Raw genomic sequence first — 27,448 nt, forward strand, 5'->3', positions numbered from 1 at the left:
ATTAAATCTTCAGCCATTTTGATCATTTGTGTTTTAGGCATAGCGGCCTGAACATGTGGCCTGGGCGTTGGTTTTCTAGACATAGATAGAGATTTTGGCTTTAATATTGAAGGTGGTGTCGGTTTAATATACAAATCTGTAGGCCTGAATACACCTTCAGAAGCTGGTGCCTGCACAGCAGCTCCGGACCCATCCAAGGTAGAGACATCCTCAGGTTTCATAGGTGAAGCATCTCGCGTCATACCGGACTCCGAATGGGTCTCAGTAGAGGCCTGCAAATCAGAAGTAGCGGTTATCAGGGGCTGTGAAAGCGTCTCACTGAGTACCAGCGAACTGGCGACTGGCTTAGAAGCGGCGTCGGCAGTTTTGGACCTCAACAGCCTGTCTCTATCTTTTTCTTTGCGTTTTTTCGGTATTCCGGTAGTTGGATGGCTAACCTATGTCATTTCTGGATAATTAAACAGAGAACCGAAATATTTAAAAGCAAAAATGTACCAATGATGGATAGTGCGCTGATTAAATAAAGCACAAAACTGATAGCAAGGTACGTCGTGGTCAGGGCCTAGGCAAGGAATACAGTACAAATGGAAATCCTTATGAGGTATTTGCTTCCCACAAGTAATGCAATTATTAACTTTTACTGACATTGGTAAGGAGCAAGAAAAAGTTTCCCCAACGGGGTACATAGCTTCTTAGTTGAAGACTTCAGTTCTGAAACTCGAAAACGAAAATTTCAGGAGTCGGCCATCCGGCACTTGCGAACTGCTTCTGCTTCGGGCACCGCGTGGCAAGAAAGACTGATATAATGGCGTCAGCTGCATGTTTTATACCCCTGACGACCAGACGTCATGGAAAAAGGGACAGCATCCAACACAGGACCCAAGACTTTGTTAATCAGGCCGACTGAGGGCAACCTGCCAGCAGATTACCCAAATGTAATGATGGCAACAGTGAAACACGAAGAACATCAGCAGCCCTGCAAGGGGCCTCTAAAGAATCAAAACCACATTACAAAGTATGTTTTCCAACTTGTTCAGCAGAATGCATTAAATCCTGTAAGTCTTTATTTTCCACACAGTCAGGAATCAACATCATTTTCTGTTTAAGCAGTCCAATAACATGTTGCTGATATTTTAACATATGAAACTGACAGTTTAAAACTCTAATTGCCAAGGTTGCTGAAGTATAAACCTTTTTACCCCATCTATCCAGTGCCCTGGAGTCTCTATCAGAAGGGGTAGGATTTTTAGCAGTAGAAGACAATGCCCTTGGGCCCCTGTGAAATAGTCTCTAGATCTGCAATAGTATTTTTGAAAAGGAACTTGTGGGACCCAGGGACTTTGTAGTATCTGTCAGGTTTACTGGGAGCAGGAGGCAGGGAATCAGGGGCCAAACTGGATTCCGAGAAAGCATCATCAACAATTTCTAGTACAGGAGGAATAGCCAAAGGCCTATGCTGAGGTAGGAGAAGAACATCCCTAAGCCTCTTTTTTGAATCAGAAAATTCCTGGCTTTCCCAGTGAAAATGCTCCCTTAGAGTATGTAAGGTTTCCCCAAAAGAAAAATCCTCAGGCGGGGTAGCAGAGGGAAGAGAGTCCTCTGCATCAGAATTCTCATAAGTAGGCAAGGACAAATCCAAGTCATCAGAAGAGTCAGAAAAAACAGAATCCTGATCAGAAGATTCATAATCAAGCTTAGCCCTAGGTCTCTTGGGGGGGGGGGGGGCATTGGCTACCCCTGATTAGAGTTATTAGATCTTCAGCCATTTTTATCATTTGTTTTTTAGGCACAGAGGCCTGAGCATGTGGCCTGGGAATCGTTTTTTTAGACATGGATTGAGATTTAGGCCTTAGTAATGAAGGAGGTGTTGATTTAATACGCAAGTCCGTAGGCCTGAATACACCCTCAGAAGTCGGTGCCTGCACAGCGGCTCCAGACCCATCCAAGGTACAGACATCTGCGGGTTCCATAGCTGAAGTATCTCACGGCATACCGGACTCTGAATGGGTCTCAGTAGAGGCCTGCGAATCAGAAGTAGCTGGTATCAGGGGCTGCGAAAGTGCCTCACTGAGTACCGGCGAATGGCTTAGGAGAAGCATCGTCTGCAGTTTTGGACCTTGACGGCCTGTCTCTGTCTTTATCTTTGCGTTTATTCGGAGTCCCGGTTGTCGGATGGCTAACGGACAACATTTCCAGATAATTAAACCGAGAACCGAAATATTTAGAGGCAAAAATATACCGACAATGGATAGTGCTCCGATTAAATAAAGCACAAAACCGACAGCAAGGTACATAGTGGTCAGGGCCTAGGCAAGGAATACAGTACGAATTAAAATCTTTATGAAGTATTTGCTTCCCACAAGTAATGCAATTATTAACTTTTAATGACATAGGAAAGGAGCAAGAAAACATTTCCCCAATGGGGTACTTAGCTTTTAGTTGAAGACATTGGTTCTGAAACTCAAAAATGAAAATTTCAGGAGTCGGCCGACTGGCACTTGCTAACTGCTTCTGCTTCGGGCACCGCACGGCAAGAAAGACTGATGTAATGGTGTCGGCTGCATGTTTTATACCCCTGATGACCTGACGTCATGGAAGAAGGGACAGCAACTGACACAGGACCCAAGACTTTGTTAATCAGGCCAACTAAGGGCAACCTGCAAGCAGATTACCCAAAAGTAATGACTGCAACAATGAAACACGAAGAACATATGCCAAAGGGCAAAGCAGAGAACTGAAAATGCAAGGAAGAAACAGAGAAATGCAAAAACTTCCTGAAAAGGGGGTGAACTGGGATGTGAAGATAAGCAATGAGATCTAGGGAGATCAGGAAAGCCTGGGGAAGAAGAGGAGGAAAAAGTACAGTTGTGTGCACTTACCATAAATGTAGATGTTCGAGTGTATTCACTGTTGCAGTCATTACATTTGTGTAATCTGCTGGCAGGTTGCCCTCAGTTGGCCTGATAAAGTCTTGGGTCCTGCGTCGTGACACCCTGTCCGCATGAAAGATGATGAAAGACTCCACTGCCATAAGGGCCTGTAATTCAGATATCCTTCTAGCTGAAGTGATTACTAAAAGGAAGGCTGTTTTCCAGGAAAGAAATTTTAAGTCTGCAGTTGCAGCTGGCTCGAAAGGAGGTTGAGTGAGTTTCTCCAATACAATGTTAAGGTCCCAGGCAGGGGTTGGAACTCTCCTGGGTGGTCTCAAGTTTTTGGCCCCTCTGAGACAGTGCTTTAAGAGAGGATGAGAGAAGGGGTAGGGTCTGTGTTTTAATGAGCTGAAATGTCTGAGGCATGGATTTTTATGTTAGAAAAAGACGGGCCCTTGTGAAGCATCTCAGATAAATATTGCAAATTATTAGGTAAATTGGGCACTTCTGTGCTCATCCCTTGAGACTGATTCCAGGCACAGAATATTTTCTATGTCAGCATAAGATTTTCTAGTACTAGGTCTTCTCGCCTCCAAAATGACATCCATCACAGGTTTGCTGAGGGATGCTAAGGGGAATTTAAGTGATTAGCCAAGCTGCAAGGTTCAATGTTTGGAACTGAGGGTGCAGAATTTGGTTCTCCTGCTGGGACAGGAATGAAGGTGTCTGACGTAGGTGCCACAGAGGAATGTGTGACACACTGCGTAGGAGTGGGTACCAGTGTTGGCGAGGCCAGTCTGGAGCAATCAAAATCATTTTTGATTTGTCCTGTTTGATTTTTAGTAGAACTTTGGAGAGCAAAGGCAGACAGGGAAAGGCATAGACTGATAGGTTTTTCCAGCTGAAGGACAGAGCATCCACTTTCCAGGCTTTTTTGTGATGAGTTCTTGTGCAAAATTTGTCCAACTGGTAGATCTAGGGTGAGGCAAAAAGATCTATGTCTGGGCTCCCCCATTTGCGTGCCAACATGTCGAAAATCCGTGGTTCCAGTTTCCATTCGTGAGGGTCCATGAAATTTATGTTTAGTTCGTCCATCTGACAGAACATTCTGCTTTCCTGGCAGGAATTGAGCTTGTAGTTGTACTTGGTAGCTCAAGGCCGTGTTCCATAATGCCATGGCTAGTCTGCAGAGGGGGTAGGAATGTGTACCCCCATGCTTGTTTATGTAAAACATAACAGTGGTGTTGTCCGTCTTTATCAGTAATTGTCCTGGATGAAGGTAGTCCTTGAAGGCTGTCAGAGCATTCTGTACAGCTAGCATTTCTTTTTGATTGATATGAAGATGCATTCGATTTGGGCTCCATTTGCCCTGAATGCACTTCCCTGCCAGATGAGCCCCCAATGCTTAGCCTGATGTGTCTGTAATTAGGGTTTGAGCAGCAGGGGGTGGTGTGAATGGCAGTCTCTTGTTTTGGTGGCAGGCCTCTGCCTATCATAGGAACTCTAGGTGCAGGCAAGGTATGATAGGAATCATTGTTTCCAGGCTGTGACAATGTCGACTCCACAAACTTAAGTACCACTGAAGTTTCCTCATATGCAGTCTTGCATATGGAATTAGAAGAATGAAGGAGGCCATGAACCCCAAGGCCTGCAGTATTTGCCTTGCAGATAGCAGGGTTTTTGTGGCCACCTGCTTGAAGTAAGTCACCATATGAATTTGCTTTCCTGGCGTAAGGAAAGCCATCTGAGCAGTTGTATTCAAGTTTGCACCCAGGAATGTAATCTTTTGAGAGGGTACCAGTTGAGATTTCTTTTTGTTTATGATGTACCCTAGACAGGTTAGAACTCTTTTTACAAACGCCAGATGTTTTAGAAGAATGGCATGGTTGTCTGCCTGAATTAGACAATCGTCCAGGTATGGATATATTTGAATATTTCTTTGCCTGCAAAATGCAATTACTGGAGCCAGGCATTTTTGTGAATACCCTGGGCGCAGTAGACAAGCCAAAGGGCAGTGCAGAGAACTGATAATGCATGCAGCCTGCTTTGAAGCATAGGAATCTTCTGCAAGATTCCCTGATTGGGATATACAGGTAAGCCTCTATTAAGTCGAGACTTGCCAACCAGGCATCCTTGCCTAGCATAGGAAGTAACTGGTGAAGAGTCAGCATCTTGAATTTTGGAATGTCCAGAAAGGTGTTTAGAGGAGACAGGTTTAGAATTGGATGCCATGATTTCTCTTTTCTGGGTACCAGGAAAAGTCTGGAATAGAAACCTTGTCCCTTTTCCTCTTATGGTACTAGCTGAATAGCTCCTATGTTTAGGAGGGAAAGTACTTGCTTTTGAGCCTCTGCCCACTGATTTGGGGGCAGGTCTGGCCACCCGTTTGGAGTTGGCAGCGTGTGGAAATAAAATCTGTATCCCTGGGACACTACATTTAAAACACATTTGTCCTGGGTAATAAGCTGCCAGTTTCTTGAACGAAGAACCAGTTCTCCCCCCAAAGGGGTGGCTAAGAGGCAAGTTCTTGTTAATTTCAAAGGGAAGACATTGAGACTGTTTACCATAGGGTGGTGCCTTGTTTCCAGATTTGGAAGTGGAAGCACCCCACTGCTTAGTTCTGAAAGTCCCTTGGGACTGAAACCTGGTGCTTTTGGAATGTATGGGTTTGGCCGTAGTGGCTCTGGAAGGAGTTGAAAAGGGACAGTTCTTAGTAGGCCAATGCCTACTAAATCTTGGAGGCTGCACTTGCAAGAAATCTTTCACAGTTTGCATAGATTTAGCTTTAACTTCCATCTTTTTCAGAACTTCTTCAGCCTTCTTGCCAAATAGGCGCTCCTGCTCTAAAGGAGCATCCAAAAGTTTTGTTTTAACATGATCAGGCAGAGATTGCTCCTTAAGCCAAGCATGTTGTCTAAGCACAGACCCAGTAACAGCAGCCCTGTAAGAGGCCACTAAAGAATCAAAACCACATTGCAAAGTATGTTTGCCAACTTGTCCAGCTGAATGCAATAAATCCTGCAAATCTTTATTCTCCACACAGTCAGAAATCAACATAATTTTCTGTTTAAGCAGTCCCATGATATGCTGTTGATATTTTATAATACGGAATTGACAGTTTAAAGCCCTGATTGCTAAGGTTGTAGAAGTATAAACCTTTTCACCCCATCTGTCCAGTGCCCTAGAGTCTCTATCAGAAGTGGTAGGATTTTTAGCAGTAGAAGCCTTAATGCCCTTGGGGCCCTAAGAAATGGTTTCAGGGTCCGCAAAGTACAGTTTTCGACCTACCATAAATGTAGATGTTCGAGTGTTCACCCTGCTGCAGTCATCACACTTGGGTTATCCTGCCATCAGGTGGTCCCGCAGTCGGCCTGAATTCCAAAGTCTTGGTCCGGCGTCGGTTGCTGTCGCTTCTTCCCTGACGTCAGTGCACTAGGGATATATATATATATATATATATATATATATATATATATATATATATATATAAATAATATATAGCTAGATAAAAATAAAACAATACCTTTAGGCACAAGCAAATACACCACAGAGGTTGTATAGTATAGAGTGGTATAGACAAGTTCAGCTAGTACAGAGGGGATGGAGGGAGGGTAACCTGGACTGCAGCAGGGTGAACACTCGAACATCTACATTTATGGTAGGTACAAAACTGTACTATGTTCATCGTGTTACCCTGCTGCAGTCATCACACTTGGGTTGAATCCCAAAGCTAAGGATGGGAGGTGGAGTTAAACAGGGTTAGAAGAAGCTAGTAGGCCCTGCAAAACTGCAGTGGCAAAACCAGCTCTAGTCTTAGAATATAGAGGTAAGTGATGGTGTTTGGTGAAGGTGTGCACTGAACTCCAAGTTGCAGCTTCCAGAATACCCTTGGTTGGCACTCCCCTGAGAAAGGCTGCTGATGTAGCTGTAGCCCTGGTGGAGTGGGACCTAATGTTAGCAGGTACCGGTTTCCCATGATGCGTGTAGCAGAAACGTATGCAATGCCCTATCCATTTAGAAATGGTCTGTTTTTAGATAGCTTTTCCTTGTGATCCTGTAGCATAGGCTACAAAAAGCTGGTCAGTTTTTCTGAAAGCCTTAGTTTTATCCAAGTAGTAACGTAATTGCCTGTGAATGTCCAAAGAGTGCAGGAGTCTTTCTCCTTTGTTCTGGGGATTTGGGAAAAAGGTGGGCAAATGAATGGTTTGGTTAAGGGCCACACTGGATACCACCTTTGGCATAAAGGAAGGGTTAGTTCATAGAGAGACTCTGTCTTGATGAAAAATGAGGAAAGGCTCCACTGCCATTAGTGCCTATAGCTCTGAGACTCTTCTAGCTGAGGTTATTGCTAGTAGCAGGGCAGTTTTCCATGAAATAAATTTTAAATCAGCTGAAAAAGCTGGTTCAAAGGGCGGCAGTGTAAGCTTTTCCAGAACAAAGTTGAGATCCCAAGTAGGTGTTGGTGCTCTCCTTGGCGGTCTTATGATCTTAGCCCCTCTGAGGTACTGTCTTAGGTGTGGATGTGAGAATAAAGGAGAATCCGTGTTGTAATGAGCTGAAATTGCTGAGGCGTGGATCTTAATAGATGAAAAGGGAAGTCCTTTGTGCAACACCTCAGTTAAATATTGTAGAATCTGAGGAATGTTTGGATCCAGTGGATTTTGGCCTTTAGCTTGGTTCCAGGTGTAAAATCTTTTCCATTTGTCTGAATAGGTTTTCCTGGTGCTGGGCCTCCTGGCCTCCAGAATGACATCCATAACAGCTTTGGATAGAGGTGTTGGCTGGTTGTTTAGGTAATTTGCCAGGTTTAAAGTCTTGAGCTGGCTGTGTAGAATCTGATTGTCTTGCTGGGTGAGCAGGTGAGGAATCTGTGGTAAAATCCATGGTGGGCCGTGGGCCATGTTCCTTAGAATTGGATACCAATGCTGGCGTGGCTAGTCTGGTGCAATGAGTATCATTTGTGGCCTCTCTAATCTGACTTTCAGCAGTACCTTTGCTAGAAGAGACAGTGGGGGAAAGGCATACACTGTTAATGTTTTCCAACTGAATGAGAGGGCGTCCACTCTCCAAGCTTGTGGACAGAATGTCCTTGTGCAACATTTTTGAAGTTGGTAGTTTTGGGGACTTGCAAACAGATCTATGTCTGGGCGTCCCCATTTTTGAGCTATCATTGCAAATACTTGTGGATCTAGTTTCCACTCGTGTGGATCCATGATGTTTCTGCTTAGGTCGTCTGCCAATGTGTTTTTCTTTCCTGGCAGGAACTGTACTTGTAACTGAACCTGGTAAGACAGTGCAGTGTTCCACAAGGTCATTGCTTGCCTGCACAGAGGGTAGGAATGTGTGCCCCATTGCTTATGTACCACATTACTGTGGTATTGTCCGTCTTTATTATTAGTTGTCCTGGGTGTAAGAGGTCCTTGAAAGCTGTTAGGGCATTCTGTACTGCTAGTACTTCTTTTTGATTGATATGCAGATGCTTCTGATCTGTAGTCCATTTGCCCTGAATGCACTGTACTGCCATGTGTGCTCCCCAGGCATAGTCCGATGCATCTGTTGTCATAGTTTGCCTGGCTGTGGGTAAGGTGAAAGGCTGATGTAAAGAAGCAAGGTGAGGCCGATGCCAATGAGGAGATGAAAACAGGCTCAAATATAATACTGTAAAGTACCAACCAACTCCAAAAAGCCACAACACGAACTCTGCAACAAACGCTACTTTATTGACCTAGGTTTCGTCCTTCCGAACTTCTTCAGAATACATACTATCATTGCAACTCTCCCATTTTATACATTGTCAATTATTGAATAATTACTCAATTAATAGCCTAATTTCCCACCATAAATTCTTAAAAAGGAAATGGCATTGTTAAAAATCACTGTGTTTAAGCACAAAACATTATGCATTACTAACTCATATACATATATTCCAAAGGAATTGTATGCATTTATACACTTAAAAACTACTAATTAAATATCCAAATGATCAATTTGTTAATTTTAAAAAAAATACTTGCTTTTATAAATACATGTATTAAACCCTTATTAATGTATAATTTATTTGATATGTATTAATAATGTATACCTGTTTAAAATGTAAATACACTCAACTAGAACATATATATTGTTAAATATTCCTTATAAATGTATTATATATAATTTAATGTATATAAAATGAAGATGTATAAATAGTATACATGAATACAGCCAGTATAAATAAATATATCATAATGAAATAAATGATGTAAAATTCTTATCTATATAAGTGCAATTAATATATATATTGTTTATGTACATATAGTATGCAATCCAATTTTTGTTGAATCAACTATTCGAATATATTTTACTTATAAATTAATATAATGTGTTCAATTGATAATGATATGTGTACGTAAAAAATATTAAAACAAAAATAAATAAATATAATATTGAAAATAAAATATACAAAAGGTATTTGTTTGTTTAAATACATATTATACATGTACATTAACAAATATAATTGTACATGTATTTGTAATGTTATAATTGATACCATGTATCATTTATTGTATATTCTATTCAGTTTCAATAATGGCATGATGGTCATATATTCATTTATACCCGGAGGTATACATGAATTAAGTTGAATTTGCCATTTTAATTCTTCCATATCTAAATGATACATAGTTATCCTACCTTGTGGGTCCTGTTTAATTTGATTAACAACCATGAATTTAAATTTGTGATCATTGTGTTCTATAATATGTCTTGCTAGAGCATTACTATTTTTATGATGCTGTATATCTAATAAATGTTCTTTAATTCGTTCTCTAAATTTCCTTTTTGTTTTTCCCACGTAAAAGGCTTTACATTGCTGACATAAAGCTATATATACTACATTTGTTGTAAAACAATTATAATGTCCATATATCCTAATATTACATTCATTAATCGTGATTTCTGTACCTGATTGGTATATATAACTACATGTACTACATGTTCCACATTTAAAGTTTCCTTCTTTTCCATTATTTTTGAAAGAAGGACTATTCTTGTATACAAATTTTATTGATCCATTGAAAATTTGTCTCCCAATTTTATCATTGACAAAGAAGTCCCAATTTCTCTTAATGATATTTTCTATTTCCTTGGAACAATCATCAAATTTGATAATATACAATGGGATGTTATTATGGCCATCTTTATCCAATGTATCTACATTGCCCAATGGTGTTTTATTCAACGAACCTGTTTTTAATATTGCCATATAAGTTCCATTTTCTCTTTTATTTTTCACTTCATTGAATATTTTAATACAAAATTGTTCTGGGTATCCCCTATTCATGAATAATTGCATAATATATTTCATTTCTTCTATAAAATCTAGTTCTTCACTTACCATTCTGGCTGCCCTGACCATCTGCCCTTTAACGATGGCTTTTTTCTGATGGCCAGGGTGCCAGCTGTCAAAATGCAAGTACGCATTTGAAAAAGTGGGTTTTCTATGTATTTGTGTTTTCAAAATATTCACTTCTTTGTCATATATTATATCCACGTTCAAATAATTGATTTTATCTTCTTGGACATTATAGGTAAATTTTAAAAATTTAACTGTAGTATTAATATATTCCAAGAATTTTTCCAATGTATTTTTATCTTGATCCCATATAATAAATATGTCATCCAAATATCTAGTATACATTACAAGATGCCTACAAAACTCTGTTGTAAATAAATAGTTATGTTCCCAATAACTCATTATTGTTTAGATACATGGGGCACAAGGTGCCCCCATGGCTACCCCATTTATTTGTTGGAAATAACTTCCTTCAAAAAATATGTAATTATTGTTGAGCACTATTTCTATCAAGTTTATTAAAGTGTTAATTTGATCTTGTTCATAAAGATGTGTCTCAAACAATTGTTCTTCCAGCCATAATAGGCCTACATCATGAGGAATTGTAGTAAATAAATTTACAACATCTATTGTTATAAAAGTATATTAGGGTGAAAGGCTGACCCTTGTTGATGTGACATGCCTGCGCCCACCATAGAAACTCCTGTTGAAGGCAGGGAATGAGTGGTATCATTGTTTCCAAGCTGTGGCTGTGCTGAGTCCATACGCTTTTCAGGTACCATTGTAATTTCCTCATGTGCAGTTTTGCAAATGATATTAGTAGTATGCAAGATGCCATGAATCCCAAGGCCTGCAGAATTTTTCTTGCAGGGAGTTGGGTCTTTGTTGCCATTATTTTGAAATATTGAGTCAGCTGTTGTTGCTTGTCTGGCGTGAGATAAGCCATCTGGTCCGTTGTATTCAAGCTGGCACCCAGGAATGTTATGTTTTGTGAGGGCACTAGTTTTGATTTCTTTTCGTTTACTGTGTACCCTAGGCAACGTAGAAGGTGTTTGACAAATGCCAGATGCTTTAATAGAATGTCCTTGCTTTCTGCTTGAATAAGGCAGTCGTCCAGGTATGGGTATATTTGAATTCCTCTTTGTCTGCAGTATGCAATTACTGGTGCCAGGCATTTTGTGAAGACCCTGGGTGCAGTAGATAAGCCAAAGGGCAGTGCAGAGAATTGATAATGTGTTGAACCTGCAATGAAGCGGAGGTATCTTCTGCAATTTTGTCTTATAGGGACATGCAGGTATGCTTCCTTGAGGTCCAACGTTACTAACCAAGCATTCTTACCCAGCATGGGAAGAAGCTGCTGTAGTGTTAGCATCTTGAATTTTGGTACTTGCAGATAGGTGTTGAGAACTGAAAGATCCAGAATGGGTCTCCATGCTTTGTCCTTTCTTGGGACTAGAAAGAGTCTTGAGTAAAATCCTTGTCCTTGCTCCTGTGTAGGTACCTGTTGAATGTCTCTCATGTCCATTAGAGCTGTAATTTGTTTTTGTGCCTCTGCCCATTGATTTGGTGACAGGTTTGGCATTCCTTTTATCCTTGGTAAGGTATGAAAGTGGAATTTGTATCCTTGAGAGACAATGTTTAGGACCCATTTGTCTTTTGTGATGATGTGCCAGTTGTCTGCAAAAAATGCTAAGTTTCCTCCCAAGGGAGCTGCCAAAAGAGATTTGCTTGGTAGTTTGAGGATTGAGTCATTGTGTTTGTCTTCTGCTAGCTTGGGGCCTGTCTTCTCCTCCTTTCTGGGTAGCAGTACCCCATTGGCGAGGTTTGTAAGGCCCCTGTGACTGACCTCTGTCCCTTGGGCGTCTCTGCCCCTTGGGCGTCTGTATTTGCCCCTCTGTGATCTGTCAGAAGCTGGAAAGGAGCAGTTTTTTGTTGGCCAATTTCTGCTGAAACGAGGGGGTTGTACCTGCAAAAAATCCTTGACCGTCTGCATAGACTTTGCCTTATCCTCCATTTTCTTTAAAACCTCTTCTGCTTTGACACCAAGGTGCATCCAATAATTTTGCTTTAACATGATCAGGAAGGGTTTGTTCTTTTAACCAAGCATGTCTATGTATGACAGAGCCAGTAACAGCTGCTCTACAGGAAGCTTCCAATGAATCAAATCTGCATTGTAAAGTATGTTTGCCCACCTGTTCAGCTGCATGCAACAGATCCTGCATTTCCTTGAATTCAGACTGTTCAGTATGTGTGCTCATTTTTTGTTTTAATTGAGACATTAGGAATTGCTGATATTTCAGCATGTGACACTGACAATTTAATGCTCTCATAGCCAGAGTTGCAGAGGTGTATATTTTCTTTCCCCATCTATCTAGGGCTCTGGAATCCCTTTCAGAGGGCACAGGATTTTTAGCCATAGAAGCTTTAGTTCCCTTAGGACCCTGGGAAACTGTTTCTGGGTCAGCCACAGGGCTTTTATAAAGGAATTTGTGTGAGTCAGGTACTCTGTAGTATCTGTCTTGTTTGGCTGGAGCAGGAGGTTGAGAGTCTGGATTTAGACTAGACTCCAAGTAAACATCATCCACAATATTTAAAACTGGAGGGATAGCAAGAGGTCTGTGCTGGGGTAGTAAAAGGAACTCTCGGAGCCTTTTCTTAGAATCAGAGTAGTCCTGGCCTTCCCAGTGGAAATGTTCCCTCATGGTATGTAAAGTTTCCCCAAAGGAGTAGTCTTCAGTGGGAGATGCTAAGGGAATAGAGTCTTCAGCATCAGAGTCTTCATAAGGTGGAAAAGTGTAATCCTGTTCCTCAGAAGAATCTGAGGAAGTTGAAACCTGGTCAGAGGAAGCATGATCCTCCTCTTGTCTTGGTCTTTTATCAGGAGGGGGATGGGAACCCCTGATTAGGGTAACCAAATCTTCAGCCATCTTAAGCATCTGTTTCTTAGGCATGGGGCCTTGAACTGTAGACTGATGTACAGTCTTCTTTGGTTTTAAAGGAGTTTTAAGCTTAGAATAAGATTTTAATGGTGAGTGTAGTCGGTCTGAAGACACCTTCTGCAAACGAAGGTGTTTCCACTGCACCGGGGTCTACTTCTGCTCCGGAGTCGGAAGGGTCTAATGAAGATGGCTGTGTCGGCCTAGTAGACTCCGCTTGAGAATCCGCAGCTGTCTGGGGTTCCAGTTCTGCGGTCGTCAGGGGCTGCGTAGGTGCCTCACTGAAAACCGGAGAACCGGCAACAGGCCCAGCAGAGGCCTCGGAGTCTGGCTTGTTCCTAGGCTGCCTGTCCTTATCCTTGCATTTTTTATGCATGCCGGTCGACGGCATGATATCATTAAATTTCCTACCAAAGTAATGTGTGAAGTGAAAACGGCGTTTGATAGTTCATTTATTAAACCTAGCACAAAACCGACAACCTGTGACGTTGTGGTCTGGGGCTAGGCAAGGAATACAATAGGAATGGAAGTCCTTATGAGGTATTTGCTTCCCACAAGAAATGCAATTGTTAACTTTTTCTGACATCGGAATGAGGCAAGAAAAGGCTCCCCAGCAGGGTACTTAGCTTTATTGAAGACTTCGGAGTGAAATTCGAATCGAAAATCTCAGGTGTCGGCCGACCGGAACTTGCGAACTGCTTCTGCTTCTGCTTCAGGCACCGTGCGGCAAGAAAGACTGGAGAAAATGGCGTCTGATGCCTCTTATATACCCCTGGCGCACTGACGTCAGGGAAGAAGCGACAGCAACCAACGCCGGACCAAAACTTTGGAATTCAGGCCAACTGCGGGACCGCCTGACGGCAGAATAACCCAAGTGTGATGATTGCAGCAGGGTAACACAATGAAAATCTGGATTTTTGAAAAGGAATTTCTGGGACTCAGGAACTCTGTAGTATCTGTCTGGTTTGCTAGGGGCTGGAGGCAAGGATTCAGGGGCCATACTGGATTCCGAAAACACATCATCAACAATATCCAGTACAGGAGGTATAGCCAAAGGCCTATGCTGAAGAAGAAGGAAATCCCCAAGCCTCATTTTTGGCTTCAGAGAAATCCTGACTTTCCCCAGTGGAAATGCTCCCTTAAGGTATACAAAGTTTCCCCAAAAGAAAAACCCTCAGGCGGAGAAGCAGAGGAGATGGAGTCCGCTGCATCAGAGTCCTCATAAGTAGGTATGGACAAATCTAGATCATTAGAAGAGTCAGAAGAAACAGAGTCCTGTTCAGAAGATTCATAGTCAAATTCAAACCTAGGCCTCTTAGAAGGGGGAGCGGTTCGACTACCTCTGATCAGAGTAATTAAAACTTCAGACATTTTGATAATTTGTTTTTTAGGCATAGGGGCCTGAACATGTGGCCTGGGCGTCAGTTTTTTAGACATAGATCGAGATTTAGGCCTTAGCACTGAAGTTGGAGTCGGTTTAATATGCAAGTCTGTAGGCCTGAATACTCCCTCGGAAGCCGGTGTCTGGTCAGCGGCTCCGGACCCATCCAAGTTAGAGACATCCGCGGGTTCCATATGTGAAGCATCTCGCAGCAAACCAGTCTCTGAATGGGTCTCAGTAGAGACCTGCTAATCAGAAGTAGCGGGTATCAGGGGCTGCGAAAGTGCCTCACTGAGTACTGGCTTAGAAGCGTCGTTGGCAGTTTTGGTCCTCAACGGCCTGTCTCTTTTTCTATGCGTTTTTTCGGTATTCCGGTAGTCGAATAGCTAACGGACGGATTTCTGGATAATTAAATCGAGAACTGAAATATACTGACGACGGATAGTGCTCTGACTAAATAAAGCACAAAACCGACTGCAAGGTACATCGTGGTCAGGGCCTAGGCAGGAATACAGTACAAATGAAAATCCTTATGAGGTATTTGCTTCCCAGAAGTAATACAATTATTAACTTTTACTGACATCAGTAAGGAGCAAGAAAAAGTTTCCCCAACGGGGTACTTAGATTTTTAGTTGAAGACTTCGGTTCCGAAACTCGAAAATGAAAAGTTCAGGAGTCAGACGACCGGCACTTGCGAACTGTTTCGGGCATCCCGCGGCAAGAAAGACTGATGTAATGGTGTCGGCTGCATGTTTTATACCCCTGACGTCATGGAAGAAGAGACAGCAACTGACACAGGACCCAAGACTTTGTTATCAGGCCGACTGGGGGCAACCTGCCAGCAGATTACCCAAATGTAATGACTGCAACAGTGAAACACGATGAACATCATGGTCTGAAGGGATAACATCTGAAAGGAAGGGCCTTTCAGAAAGGTGTTGAGCTGAGAAAGGTCCCGAATGGGTTTCCAGGTGCCTTCCTTCGTGGGAACCGGACACATTCTGGAATAAAACCCCCTCCCTTCCTGGGAAGGGGGCACAGCTTGAATGGTGCTTTGTGCCAGAAGGCCCTGAAGCAGTTCTGGGATGAAAGTTGTTCCTGAGGAGGATGCTAAGGGATGCCCAGAAAAGGAGGGAGGGATTTCCATACCGTTAAGTATCCCCGACAGATGATGAACAAAACCCAATAGTCTTGAGTGATCCCTTAACCAATTAGGAAAAAACAGAGAACGACAAAGGGATAATGGAACCCGACTCAAGAAAAGGGGAAAGTCAGATAAAGCCTGGCTTGTCTTGAGGGAGCTTTCTGAGAAGTAGGAGTCTGAGTAGACTTAGGAGGAGGAACCTGCCTAGAAACCTACTTAATTTTGCAAGGAGGGCGAAGCTGTGTGCAAACAAAGGCAGTTTTAGATGGATAATTTCTCTGGAACTTAGAAACAGGGAACACAAAAATCTGCTTCAATTCCTGCAAAGCCTTACCTTTTTCCTGAAGAAACTTAAAAAGTTCAGCAGTCGTAGAACCAAACTGGCTCTTATCAATAGGACCATCCAAGAGTTTAGCTTTACTATCATCAGGCAAAAGCTGGAGATGAAGCCAAAAGTAATATCTCAAAGCAGAATCAAAAGCAGCAGCCCTAAAAAAGGGATCAGCTGCACCATAACTACATTTAATAGAATGATGAGGAACGTGAGAAGTACAGCCCAGTAAAGAGACGGTTGAGGCCTTCCCTTCAGAGTCAGGGAAGCCTGAGACAGCCTGAGAAAAAAGGGCTAAAACATATCTGGTCATGTGGGTCTGGTAATTAACAGCCCGAAAAGGCCAAGGTGGCAGCAATATATAAACTTTTTGCCCAGACGTTCCATAGCTCTTCTGTCCTTGCCTGAAGGAAATAGTTTAGTATAAGGCAAAAGTTTAGAAGGTTTGCCAGAAGAGATAATACACTGCAGAAGGGTCAGCAGAAGGACATCTGTAGAGAAACTTACACTCATCAGGCACCTTTCAAATCCTAACAAGTTTCTTAGGTGCTGGAGGTTGAGAACCAAGGGCCACAGGGGCTGCTGAAAAGGTATCTGGAAGGGCAGACAAGACTGAAAATACAGCAGAGCGCTTAGGGGATTCCAACTGAAGGAGCTCATAACACATTTTTTTTCATGGTCAGAAACCAGCAGATGGGAAATGAAAGTTCGATTGCTGAATCCTACACTAAGGCACTGTACGAGCACATCCACCATGCATGAATCGCGCCATCCTAAATAGAACCAAGACACTCTCCTCCAAAAAAGGAAGCCAATCTCGTGGTCCCCTGCCATAAACAAACTTTACAACAAAAGGAAGAAACTGTTGCAGAAAAGAGGAAAATCCCAGGATGCAAAAAACTCCCTTACCAGCCTCAGTAAGAAGCTGAGGTCCCTCATAAAATCCTCATTGTCATAAAATATACTGATCCCAAGGTTATTGCCAATATCCTGGCAGATCAATTCAGTGCCAACTTCACCCCCTAAACGGCCCATTCTCAATACCGAAAGATTGCCAAATTCCGGTAATAAGGGCCACACAGGTAAAAAACGCACTCTCCAAAACTAAGAATACAGCAGCTATGGGACCAGACGACATCCCGGGATGTGTACTACATGAACTACAAAATGAACTGGCACCTCACCTAAGTGTCATGTTTAATCATAGCCTCACCTCAGGCTTCGTGCCCACTGAGTGACGCACTGCTACAGTTATCCCACTCCACAAGGGGGGATCCACCTTGAATCCTGGGAACTACCACCCCATCAGTCTAACGAGCTGATCTGCAAGGCTATGGAATGTATTATCATGGAACTTATAAACAAAGACATTGGCAACCTTCAAACAATGGACCCCACCCAGTTTGGGTTCGTGAAGGGCCGATCTTGTCTCCTGAACCTGACTTCTTTGAATCAGTCTCCAGAGCTGTGGACGAGGGTAAGACGGTCCACACAGCCTATCTGGACTTCGCCAAGGCCTTTGACGCTATCACCCACTCTGGAATCACAGATAAACTTACCAAGCTGGGCATTAATCCCTATGTCACTTGATGGGTTGCCAACTGGCTTACTGACAGAACCCACACTGTAAAAGTAGCAGACTCCAAATCCAGCTCCAGACAAGTGGAGTACCTCAGGGTTCAGTCCTGGGACCGCACCATTTGCCATCTACTCCTCTGAAGTACAGGCCAATACTAAGGGACTCTGGCTAACAAAGTTCGCAGATGACAGCAAACTGGGAGCCATTATTGAATCCCCAAATGATGTGGATATTCTACAAGGGCCTTACAGAAAAAGATTCCTGGTGTCAAAGCTATGGCCTCAAGCTCAATACCAAAAAGTGCATTGTCATCCCTTTTGGTAAAAACTCTGTACCCATGAACTACCACATAGGTGGTAGTTTACTTAACACAGAATGTGTGATAAGAGACCTTGAGACTCAGGTGGACAGTAGTCTCTCCTTTGATAATCACATCGCCACAGCAGTCAGGAAGTCCTTCTACGTGGCACACCTCATCACAAAAGGGTTCTCATCCAGGAAAAAAGAGGTTATTGTTCCCCTCTACTCGACACTCATTAGAGCCAATACACAGTACAATGCCCCTTTTGGAATGTACCTCACAAGACATCTGCAGCAGCTGGAAAGGCCACAGAAGTACCTCACAAAGAAGATTACTAGACTCAAACATATGCCCTACACTGACTGTCTAAAACAACTACAGCTTTACTTTGTAGCATATCGCCTACTCTGAGGTGATCTCTGCCTAATATATAAAGCTATGTCAAACCCAGAGCTGTTGGACATGCTACACTTAAAGAAATCCCAATCCCTCCGAGCTACATGCTCTACGGACCTAAACCTAGTCACCACAATAAACAGGACATGCTGGAGGGACAGATTCCTGTCCCAGAGACTTCCCATACTCTGGAACAAGCTACCCATCTGTCAAGCAAAGTTCCTCATTAGCACTCTTTAACAAAAATCTTGATGAGTGGATGGGAAGTAGGAAATACACCCCGGGGTCACTTCTGTGGCTCTGTTCGACAGTGGCACAGAAAAATAACTTTCATGGGTGGCGTAAGCCAGGGAACCTTGTTAGCTAGGCTTACTTAGGCCCTTGGGCCAATAGCCTAGTACCTACCTGTGAACCTATGGATGGCAATCGTCCCTAGAGGAAGATGGGCATGAAGAGCTTGCAACGCCAAGAGTACTGCTCTCATCTCCAGGATGCTGATTTGCAATTGGGTCTCCAGGAAGACCAGGTACCTTGTACTGTCCTTCCCAAGCAATGCCCCCTCTGGCCAAGTAGGGAGGTGTCCATGGTCACCATGGTCAGCGGGGCAGGAAGAATAAATGGGTGACCCCAATGAAGGTCCAGGGATTGAATCCACCAGAAAAGAGAATCCCTGCATGCTTGTGATAAGTGAACAGGATGGGACAAGGGTAGCTCTAGTAATGACCACTGGACAGCAAGAGTCCATTGGAGCACCTTCATGTGTAACCACGTCACTGGCATGAGGGTGAATGTGGGCGCCATGGACCCAAATGCCCGTAAGACAGGTTCTGCTGAGGTCGACTGAGTTTGAAGGATGCACAAAACATGATGTTTGAGGGATCAAAGTCTATCCGGAGTTAGAAAAACTTTGGTATGCAGGGTGTCTAACAGAGCTCCAATAAAATCCAGAACTTGAACCCGGTTCAACAGGGACTTGTTGAGATTTATGGTGATGCACAACTGGTGGGCGGTCTGGAGAAGGAAATCCCTAGCTTGGCAGAGTCAATGCCTGGAGGGAGCGGAAAGGAGCCAATCATTCAGGTAGGGAAAGACCTTAAAGCCCTGCAGCCACAGGTGAGCTGCTACAACCTTCATCATTTTGGTTAACACCCAGGGGGCTTTGGTGAGACCAAAGGGCAACACTCTGAACTGGTAATGATTAGCCCCCACCCACACATGGAGGAACGTCAGAAAGCATCTGTCCATTTTGATGTGGTAGTACGTGTCCTGGAGGTCCACCGAACACATCCAGTCATTCTCCTGCAGGAAGGGCAAGATAGATTGGTGTGTGACTTCCGGAATTTCATCTTAGCAACTGCCAGGTTTAGGGATGACAGATCCAGGATCAGTCTTAACTCTTCCGTCTTCTTTGGCACCAAAAACAACCTGGAATAGATAACTAATCAGGATTGGTCTGGAGGGAAGGGCTGGATGACTCGCTTTTCGAGCAGCTTGGAAATTTCCACTGCTGCATCTTCCCTTTGTGCGGGTGGAGTGTCCGGGAGGTGTTTGGGAGGGAGAAGCATTTGGGTGAAGGGAAATGAATATCCTACGGATATGATTTGCAATATCCAATAATCGGTGATCGATTCCCAGGCAGTTGGGTGTAACGAAAGTTGACCCCAGACTGTCTCCAGACACAAGCAGGCGGGCAACGCTTCAGGGTTGCTGCACAGGTCTGTCTGGGAAGGAATCCCAGGACCCTTGGTTCCTCTGCCCCATTTTGCCACAAGGGCGGCATCTGTCAAATCCCCCTCTGCCTCTGGGGGAAGGCAGAGTCCTGAGCATCCTGGGAATAACCCTGAGACTTCCGGAGCCACATCATCTTCACCCCTCGCCGATCCTTGGAAAAGATTCATTGAGGGGTTGAGAAGCGTATTCAGACAGCAGACAAGAGTCTTCCCATCCTTCCCGCTCTGGACCAGTGTGTCACGAACAATCTTTCCAAAGAGAGTGGAACCATCATAAGGGGCACTTATAAGTTTTGAAAAGGCACCAAGTCAGAGTCAGGCATGACGCCTGATGGCAATGCCTGCTCTGGCAGCTCTTGCAAAGCCTTCAGTCGCATGAGATAGGAGCCACATAGAGGTGCTGGAGCTGGAAGTAAGGGTGGACATCCACGAGGAAAAACCTTCTCTTCCTCTGGCGACATGGAGCCTGGGACAGACTCGGCAATCTCCTTAACCAGATAACGCTGCAGCCTGATAATGTGCGCCGTGTAGTTCAGCACATGCACAGAGAATGTTGCTGAAGCATAAACCTCCTTCCCAAAATGGTACATGGTCCTAGAGTTGGTCCAGTGGATAGACTGTGGAGCTCTCCTGCGTGAGCTCCTTCCTGGTGGATGACGCCACCACCTTGGCATCGACAGGGGATCCCTTCGACCAATGCAGCTTATCTGACAGGGCACTGAGGATCTTGTTAGGGCATTTGGGGATGGGGTCCACCATGTTGGGCTTCTTCCACGCCCGACATGTAACAAGGTCCACCAGGGGATCCACAGGAGGGGACATCCAGGATGTAGAGGGTCCTGCGCCAAATGCCTCCAGGAACATCGACTCCTCAAGGTTGAGGTTTTGGCAGACCATCCCCCCACACTGGCGAAGGATCTCCATGATGTCTCCAAAAGAGACATCATCTGGGGATGACTGGCGGAACCATCCCCTTCCTCCAAGTCAGTCTCCCATGTGAGAGACTCCAACGGAGAGTCTAAGTGTCTCCTTTTACATGTATGTTTTTGAGGAACCTGCTGGGGGGGGCCTGGGGAGGACTCGAAAACTTCAGACTGTTCCCGTGGGGGAGCTCACTGGGGAGAAGAGGCAGCAGGCTGTCCCTGAAGGGGCAGGATGGCAGAATCCTGGCCAGACACAGAGGGAGCCAGGATGGACTTAGAGAACTAGAGCATCAAGAGTCTCAATGGAACTGGGAGGACCATCTCCACCCCATTGAAGGCAGGAGGAGAACGAACCTCTGGAGCTGGGACCACAATCGGGTCCATAATCCAGTCACTGGAGGAGCCAGAGCCAAACCTCCAGGCACTGAGACTCCGAGTGGAAGGCCCTGTTCTGAGAAACTCGGGAGACGATTCCACCCCCTTGGATCCAACAGGAAGGCTACAGCTCCAAGAGCCAGATGGCTACAAGCAAGTCGTAGCCGATCCGCTCATGGCAACGGTTGTTGTCGAGGTACCATCGTCATCGACCCCTTGACACAAAGGGGTCTTGGACCCAAATACTCTGAAGGTGGGCGTCAGATCAGAAAAGGAGTGATTGGGATAAAGGTGGACTGCATGCCCCAAACACTGGAGGGGGAAGGGTCAGGCAAAACTTGCATCTGAATCTGAGTATGGATGAATCTCTGCATCATCCTGTCCACCTCGGCTTTGGATAAGCTGCATGTGGACCTGGCAGAGAAGGCTACTGACACTGGTCTAGACAGGTGGTTGGAGGAAGCTGACACTGTGAAACGCCTCGAGAATCCTCAGGCTCTGGGGAGAAACAAGGTGAACAGAGCCAGGGGAGCCCGAGCTAGAAGCTGGGTGAGATTTTACCGGGGGCTCGGCCGAGGAAGAGTGTTTGGGGGACCTCTTCCTCGACCTATCCTGGTCCCGGTTTTTGCGCTTCTCTCCATCCCGTCTTCTTGGCAGGAGGTTGACTCCCAGAAGCCAGGGTGGAGGAAGCAGCAGAAGCAGCAGCTTGGGCCTCCGGAGGAGGAGGAAGGAGGCCCTTAAGGATCAGTTTATTCCTCCTGTTGATCAATGCGCAGGGATTGAACCCTGCACAGATTGAACAGGAGGAATTCAGGCATGGGACCCCTAAGCAGACTACGCACAGAGTGTGGTCATCAGGGGGGGGGAGTTTATGGCCACACAACATGCACTTTCTGAACCCTTGTTTGGGTGTCTCAGCCACTGAAGTGGAAGAGAGAACCCACAAGCAAGCACACACTAAAGTAGAGGGAGAGAGAGAAGAAACGGGAATAAGTTTTTTTTTTTTTTTTTTTTTTAAACTAAAGACTGGCGCCTGAGCACAAGTGCTAGGGGAAAGTGAAGGGTTGGAAAGGAAGATAGAAAAGGTTAAAAGATAGTATTAACATATCAAAATCACTTACCAAAAAGCTTGGAGCAACAGACCACGATGCTAGTGATACACAAAGCAAATGAGATCTGAGGTGAGGAGGGAGATGGGCATTATGGGTAGGGGGTGGAGCTTGCAGATCTGAGGTGAGGAGGGAGACAGGGGCATTATGGGTAAGTGAGGAGCTTGGAGCTCGGATCTAATGCTGGAAAATGCATCCGAGTTGGACTTGTCCCGGATCCATGTCCCACAGGTTGAAGAGCAAATGAAAACAACAACTTCAGATCAAGTGTTTGTTAGCTTGAAAAAACTTTGCAAAGTCTGTCTACATTTTTGAGAACAGAAGGATGAATGTTAGGATTATAACATTAAATACATCCTCCAAGGCTGGCATAATAGGAGGTATGGGAGTAGAAAGAGGCACATCTTCTTGTAACATGTCTCCTCAATTCAGGGGGGTAATATCGACATGTTCCTATAAAAACACATCATTCATCCTGATTACTGTATTAGAAAGGGGAGGGGTGAGGATCACATTTCTTCTGAATAAGAGGTTTGTGCTTGGCAATCTACAGGAGAACACGACCCATCCTCTGTCAATGCCAGAATCCTCTCACAAGTTTTCCTCTAGAATATCTCTGTTGACATTTCTCTTACGTAATGACTTCTGAGCAAGAGAATTAATAAAACAAAGAAAACAAACAGAAACGTTCACAATTTAATCATAAAACCAAATGGAAAACAAAGCTTTTGGGTTTCCCCTTCATCAGTGCATCACACCCGAAAGCTTTGTTTTCCATTTGGTTTTATGATTAAATTGTGAACGTTTCTGTTCGTATTTTTGTTTTAATTGTATCTGTACAGAACAGTTTGCAGCAGTGTTTTTCCTTTTCATCTTGGTCAACAGAATTAATAGCCAGCAATAGCTGTCTGGCTAAGGTACGAAAATCATCTTTGCTAACAGACAGTATGTTTTCAGCTGAATAATGATGAACATGTTTTCCTTTACAGGAAAAGGTATGGATGAAGACCAACTCAGAGAAGGCATTTCTGCCCTCTCTAGAGGTTTCTTTCACTGGCTACCCCAAGCAACATTTCCCAAGGTGTCTCCATGACACAGAGAAGATGATTCCTCCATGCTCAGGTCCCACACTGGAACAACCCCCAGTACATGGTGGATGAAAGGACCACATCAGATAAAGCTGGAAAGGTTAACTGAGTGGTCTGAGAAATTACACATGGCCACTACAAGTTCATACAGTATCTAGTGATGCACTGACTGAGCCTGTGGTGTTAGCAAAGGCTCTTGGGTAAGTTGTTTTTTTTCTAGCAGGCTAAGCATCCATGCTTTAACCTAGGAGGATACCTGGAAGGTGGTATGCTTTGGAGAATTAGTTAGTCAGAAGGTAAGTTGTTAAAGAGTGTTCACAACAAGCAGCACATGCACACTTACACAGATAGCCCTGTACTACAGTAATGCATAAGCAGCACACTACCATCATCCTGTCGGAAACCTCTTTGACAAACTTGGTCTGAGAGGGAAAAAAAGGCAGATACGTCATTACAAAGTGCACCCAAGCACTGACATACCTTGAAATACCTGCCTGTATAAAATTTCCAACATTTACTTAAATAACTCAAAGTTTACACATGTAGTACACTGCCTCATAAAAATAACTCCCAAAAGAGCAAAAAATAGTGCTACTGGATAGGCAACTTCAAATAATCAAAAGAAAAACATGTTTCTTAAAGGAGAAATACCACTTAAATTACTACTTAAAAAATAAAGACCATTTTTAAAGGGCAATACATTTGTGTAGAAGGGTTCCCCACAGAAATAAAATGAGCGACGGCTGCTGCTGTTGTGAAGTCTCTGGGCTGCTTCTTCATAAGGCGGCAGGAAAGTACTGAAGAAAGCTTCACTCTGACTGCTGCTTTCTCACCACATGGTTGTCAATCAACAGTCAAACTGAAGGTGTGAGGAGGAGCCACAGCTTTAGAAAGCTGGCAGTTTGTTGTGTTCTGGGCAGGACACATCCCCTACAGACAAAAGGCTACGGAAGCAGTGGGAATGCTAAACCATTTCTTTTTTCACTAGTAACATATATGAACGCGTGTAAAAAATTAAAACAAATGTGATGAATACAGCTGCTTTTGGAAAAAAACATGCACACTTGCCAAGTTCAGCTTTTAAAGGATGGCAATATAATTTCAAGTTGAGCAAATCATGAGTATTCTAAATTACCTTTCGGTGGGAAGTAAGACTTGCTTTCTGCTTTATGTGGCCAGTCTACCACCAGGGGTCCAAAACGTCTGAAGCTGCTGGTGATTTCATCTAAAAAGACAAATAAAGCAAATAACATTTGCTGAAATGGATTCCTGAAAATGCAACCTTTTTCTGAATGCAAAGTGAAAAAAAAAATTAACCTTTTGAGGAAATTCTCCTCATGCAGACTCAGACATACATACAGACCTGTGTATACCTACATATAAATAACTACGCACATACATCTATCCATATCTATATCTTTATCTATCTATATACATATGGAGAGACAGAGAGCAGATTATTTATATCTACGCATATATATATACATATATATATATATATATGTATATATATATATATATATATATATATATATACACATACATAATAGAGATTAGATATCTAGATACATTTATATGTATATATGTATATAGATATATATATATATATATATATATATATATATACACACACACACACACACACACACAATATACATATATATACATATATATATATATATATATATATATATATATATACACACATATATACATATATATATACACACATATATATATATATATATATATATATATATATATATATATATATATATATATATATATATATATATATATATATATATATATATATATATATATATATATATATATATATATATATATATATATATATATATATATATATATATACACACACACATACACACACACATATACATATGTATATGCATTTCTTATGATAGATTACATATACGATAGATTATGTGTCTGTGTTGATATACAAATTATATCTCTCTCTAGTTATATATACATAGATAACAGACCCAAATATACAGATACACAAACAGATATACACAACACACGTATGTACACAAAAAATACCTCTTCATTTTCATATCGTTACAGACACCAACTTAAATCATCTGCTTGAAAATGCATTTTTTTCCTCCACAGAATTTTTAATTTATTCTGTTTGAGTAGGCTAGTGAAATGATTCAATATTGACCATTTTCAGCAATAACATGGGTACAATCGTAAATGCGTGGGAAAATACTGTTTTGTACCTACCATAAATGTAGATGTCAGATAGGTATGCATCTGCAGTCCTTACATATGGGTTGTCCTGCCTCAGGCAGCCCTTCGGTCGGCCGGATTCCAAAGTCTGGGTCTGGCGTCGGCTGATGTCGCCCTCTCCCCGACGTCAGAGCACCTGGGGTATAAAAGCATCAGCCGACGCCATCTTCCTCAGTTTTTCTTGCCCCAGATGCCAGGTGCCCTCTAAGGAAGGCTAAATTTGGAGAGATGCAAAAAATTCAAAACATTTACAGTATACACCATAATAGATAACCCCAGCCAGCTATAAGAGGGGTAAGTACCCAGGAAATACCACAGAGGGGAAGGAGGGAGGGTAAACCTGACTGCAGATGCATACCTATCGGACATCTACATTTATGGTAGGTACAAAACTGTACTATGTCCTTCAAGGATGCATCTGCAGTCCTTACATATGGGTAGAATACCATAGCCAAGCTGGGGGTGGTAGGATCTAAGAAAAGGATGGTGTAGCTAAAATGCCCTGCAGGACTGCCGTAGCAAAGCCTGCTCTGGATCTGGAATATAAGGGTAAGTTGTAATGCTTGGAAAATGTATGCACGGAGCTCCATGTAGCAGCTTCTAAAATGTCCTTGGTAGCCACCCCTCTTAAGAAGGCTGTGGCTCTGGTGGAATGAGGTCTAATGTTAGCTGGCACAGGTTTGCCATGAAAAGAGTAATAGAATCAAATGCAATTCCCTATCCATTTGGAAATTGTCTGTTTGGAAATTGCTTTTCCTTGTACACCAGCAGCATATGCTACAAATAGCTGGTCAGTTTTTCTGTAAGTCTTAGTTCTGTCCAAGTAGTAGCGCAACTGTCTGTGAATGTCCAGGGTATGCAGAAGTTTCTCCCCTTTGTTCTGTGGATTAGGAAAGAAGGTAGGCAGGTGAATAGCTTGGTTTAGTGAGACCCTGGATACCACCTTTGGCATGAATGAAGGATTGGTTCTCAATGAGACTCTGTCCTGATGAAAATAAGAAATGGTTGTACTGCCATGAGGGCCTGCAACTCAGATACTCTTCTTGCTGAGGTTATGGCCAGAAGGAAGGCAGTCTTCCAAGACAGGAACTGTAGTTCTGAAGATGCTGCTGGTTCAAAGGGAGGTAGAGTTAATTTTTCTAACATGAAGTTAAGGTCCCATGTAGGCACTGGTGGTTTCCTTGGAGGATTGATGTTTTTAATTCCCCTTAGAAACTGCCTTAGGAGTGGATGAGAGAAGACAGGTGGATCAGTATTGTATTCTGCTGAAATTGCTGAAGCATGAATTTTTATGGAAGAGTAAGAAAGGCCATTGTGTAGCATTTCTGCCAAGTATTCCAGGATATGTGCCATGTTCATCACTGTCGCATCTAGGCCCTTTGTGGTGTTCCAAGTGCGAAATCTTTTCCATTTTGCTGAATATGCCTTTCTTGTGGAAGGCCGACGAGCTTCCATGATGATGTCCTTCACTGTCTTAGATAGCTTATCCTGGTGAGGAGTCAAGGTATTCTCCAGGCTGTCAGCTGCATGGTTTTCAGGCTGGAGTGCAGAGTTTTGTAATTGTGCTGTGTCAGAAGAAGTGGCCATTGTGGTAGAGGCCACGGTTTCGTGCGTGACATGCTCCTTAACAGTGGGTACCAGTGCTGTCTGGGCCAGTCCGGAGCTATCAGAATCACTCTTGGCTGCTTTGTCT

The 27,448-nt window shown here is 43.2% G+C and overlaps 1 protein-coding gene across 1 annotated transcript in view; it reads right to left on the reverse strand.

The window, feature by feature from the left end:
- Positions 1 to 27,448, reverse strand: part of CPEB2 (cytoplasmic polyadenylation element binding protein 2) — a 568,627-nt gene that overhangs the window by 190,599 nt on the left and 350,580 nt on the right. The window contains exon 6 of the mRNA XM_044063518.1: positions 24,632 to 24,721. Coding sequence (XP_043919453.1) covers positions 24,632 to 24,721 — 90 coding nt within the window. The remainder of the gene's footprint in view (positions 1 to 24,631; positions 24,722 to 27,448) is intronic.

The sequence above is a fragment of the Protopterus annectens genome, chromosome 2.part1 (genome assembly GCF_019279795.1).
Source record: "Protopterus annectens isolate FY-2018-M chromosome 2.part1, PAN1.0, whole genome shotgun sequence".
Taxonomy (NCBI): Eukaryota; Metazoa; Chordata; order Ceratodontiformes; family Protopteridae; genus Protopterus; species Protopterus annectens.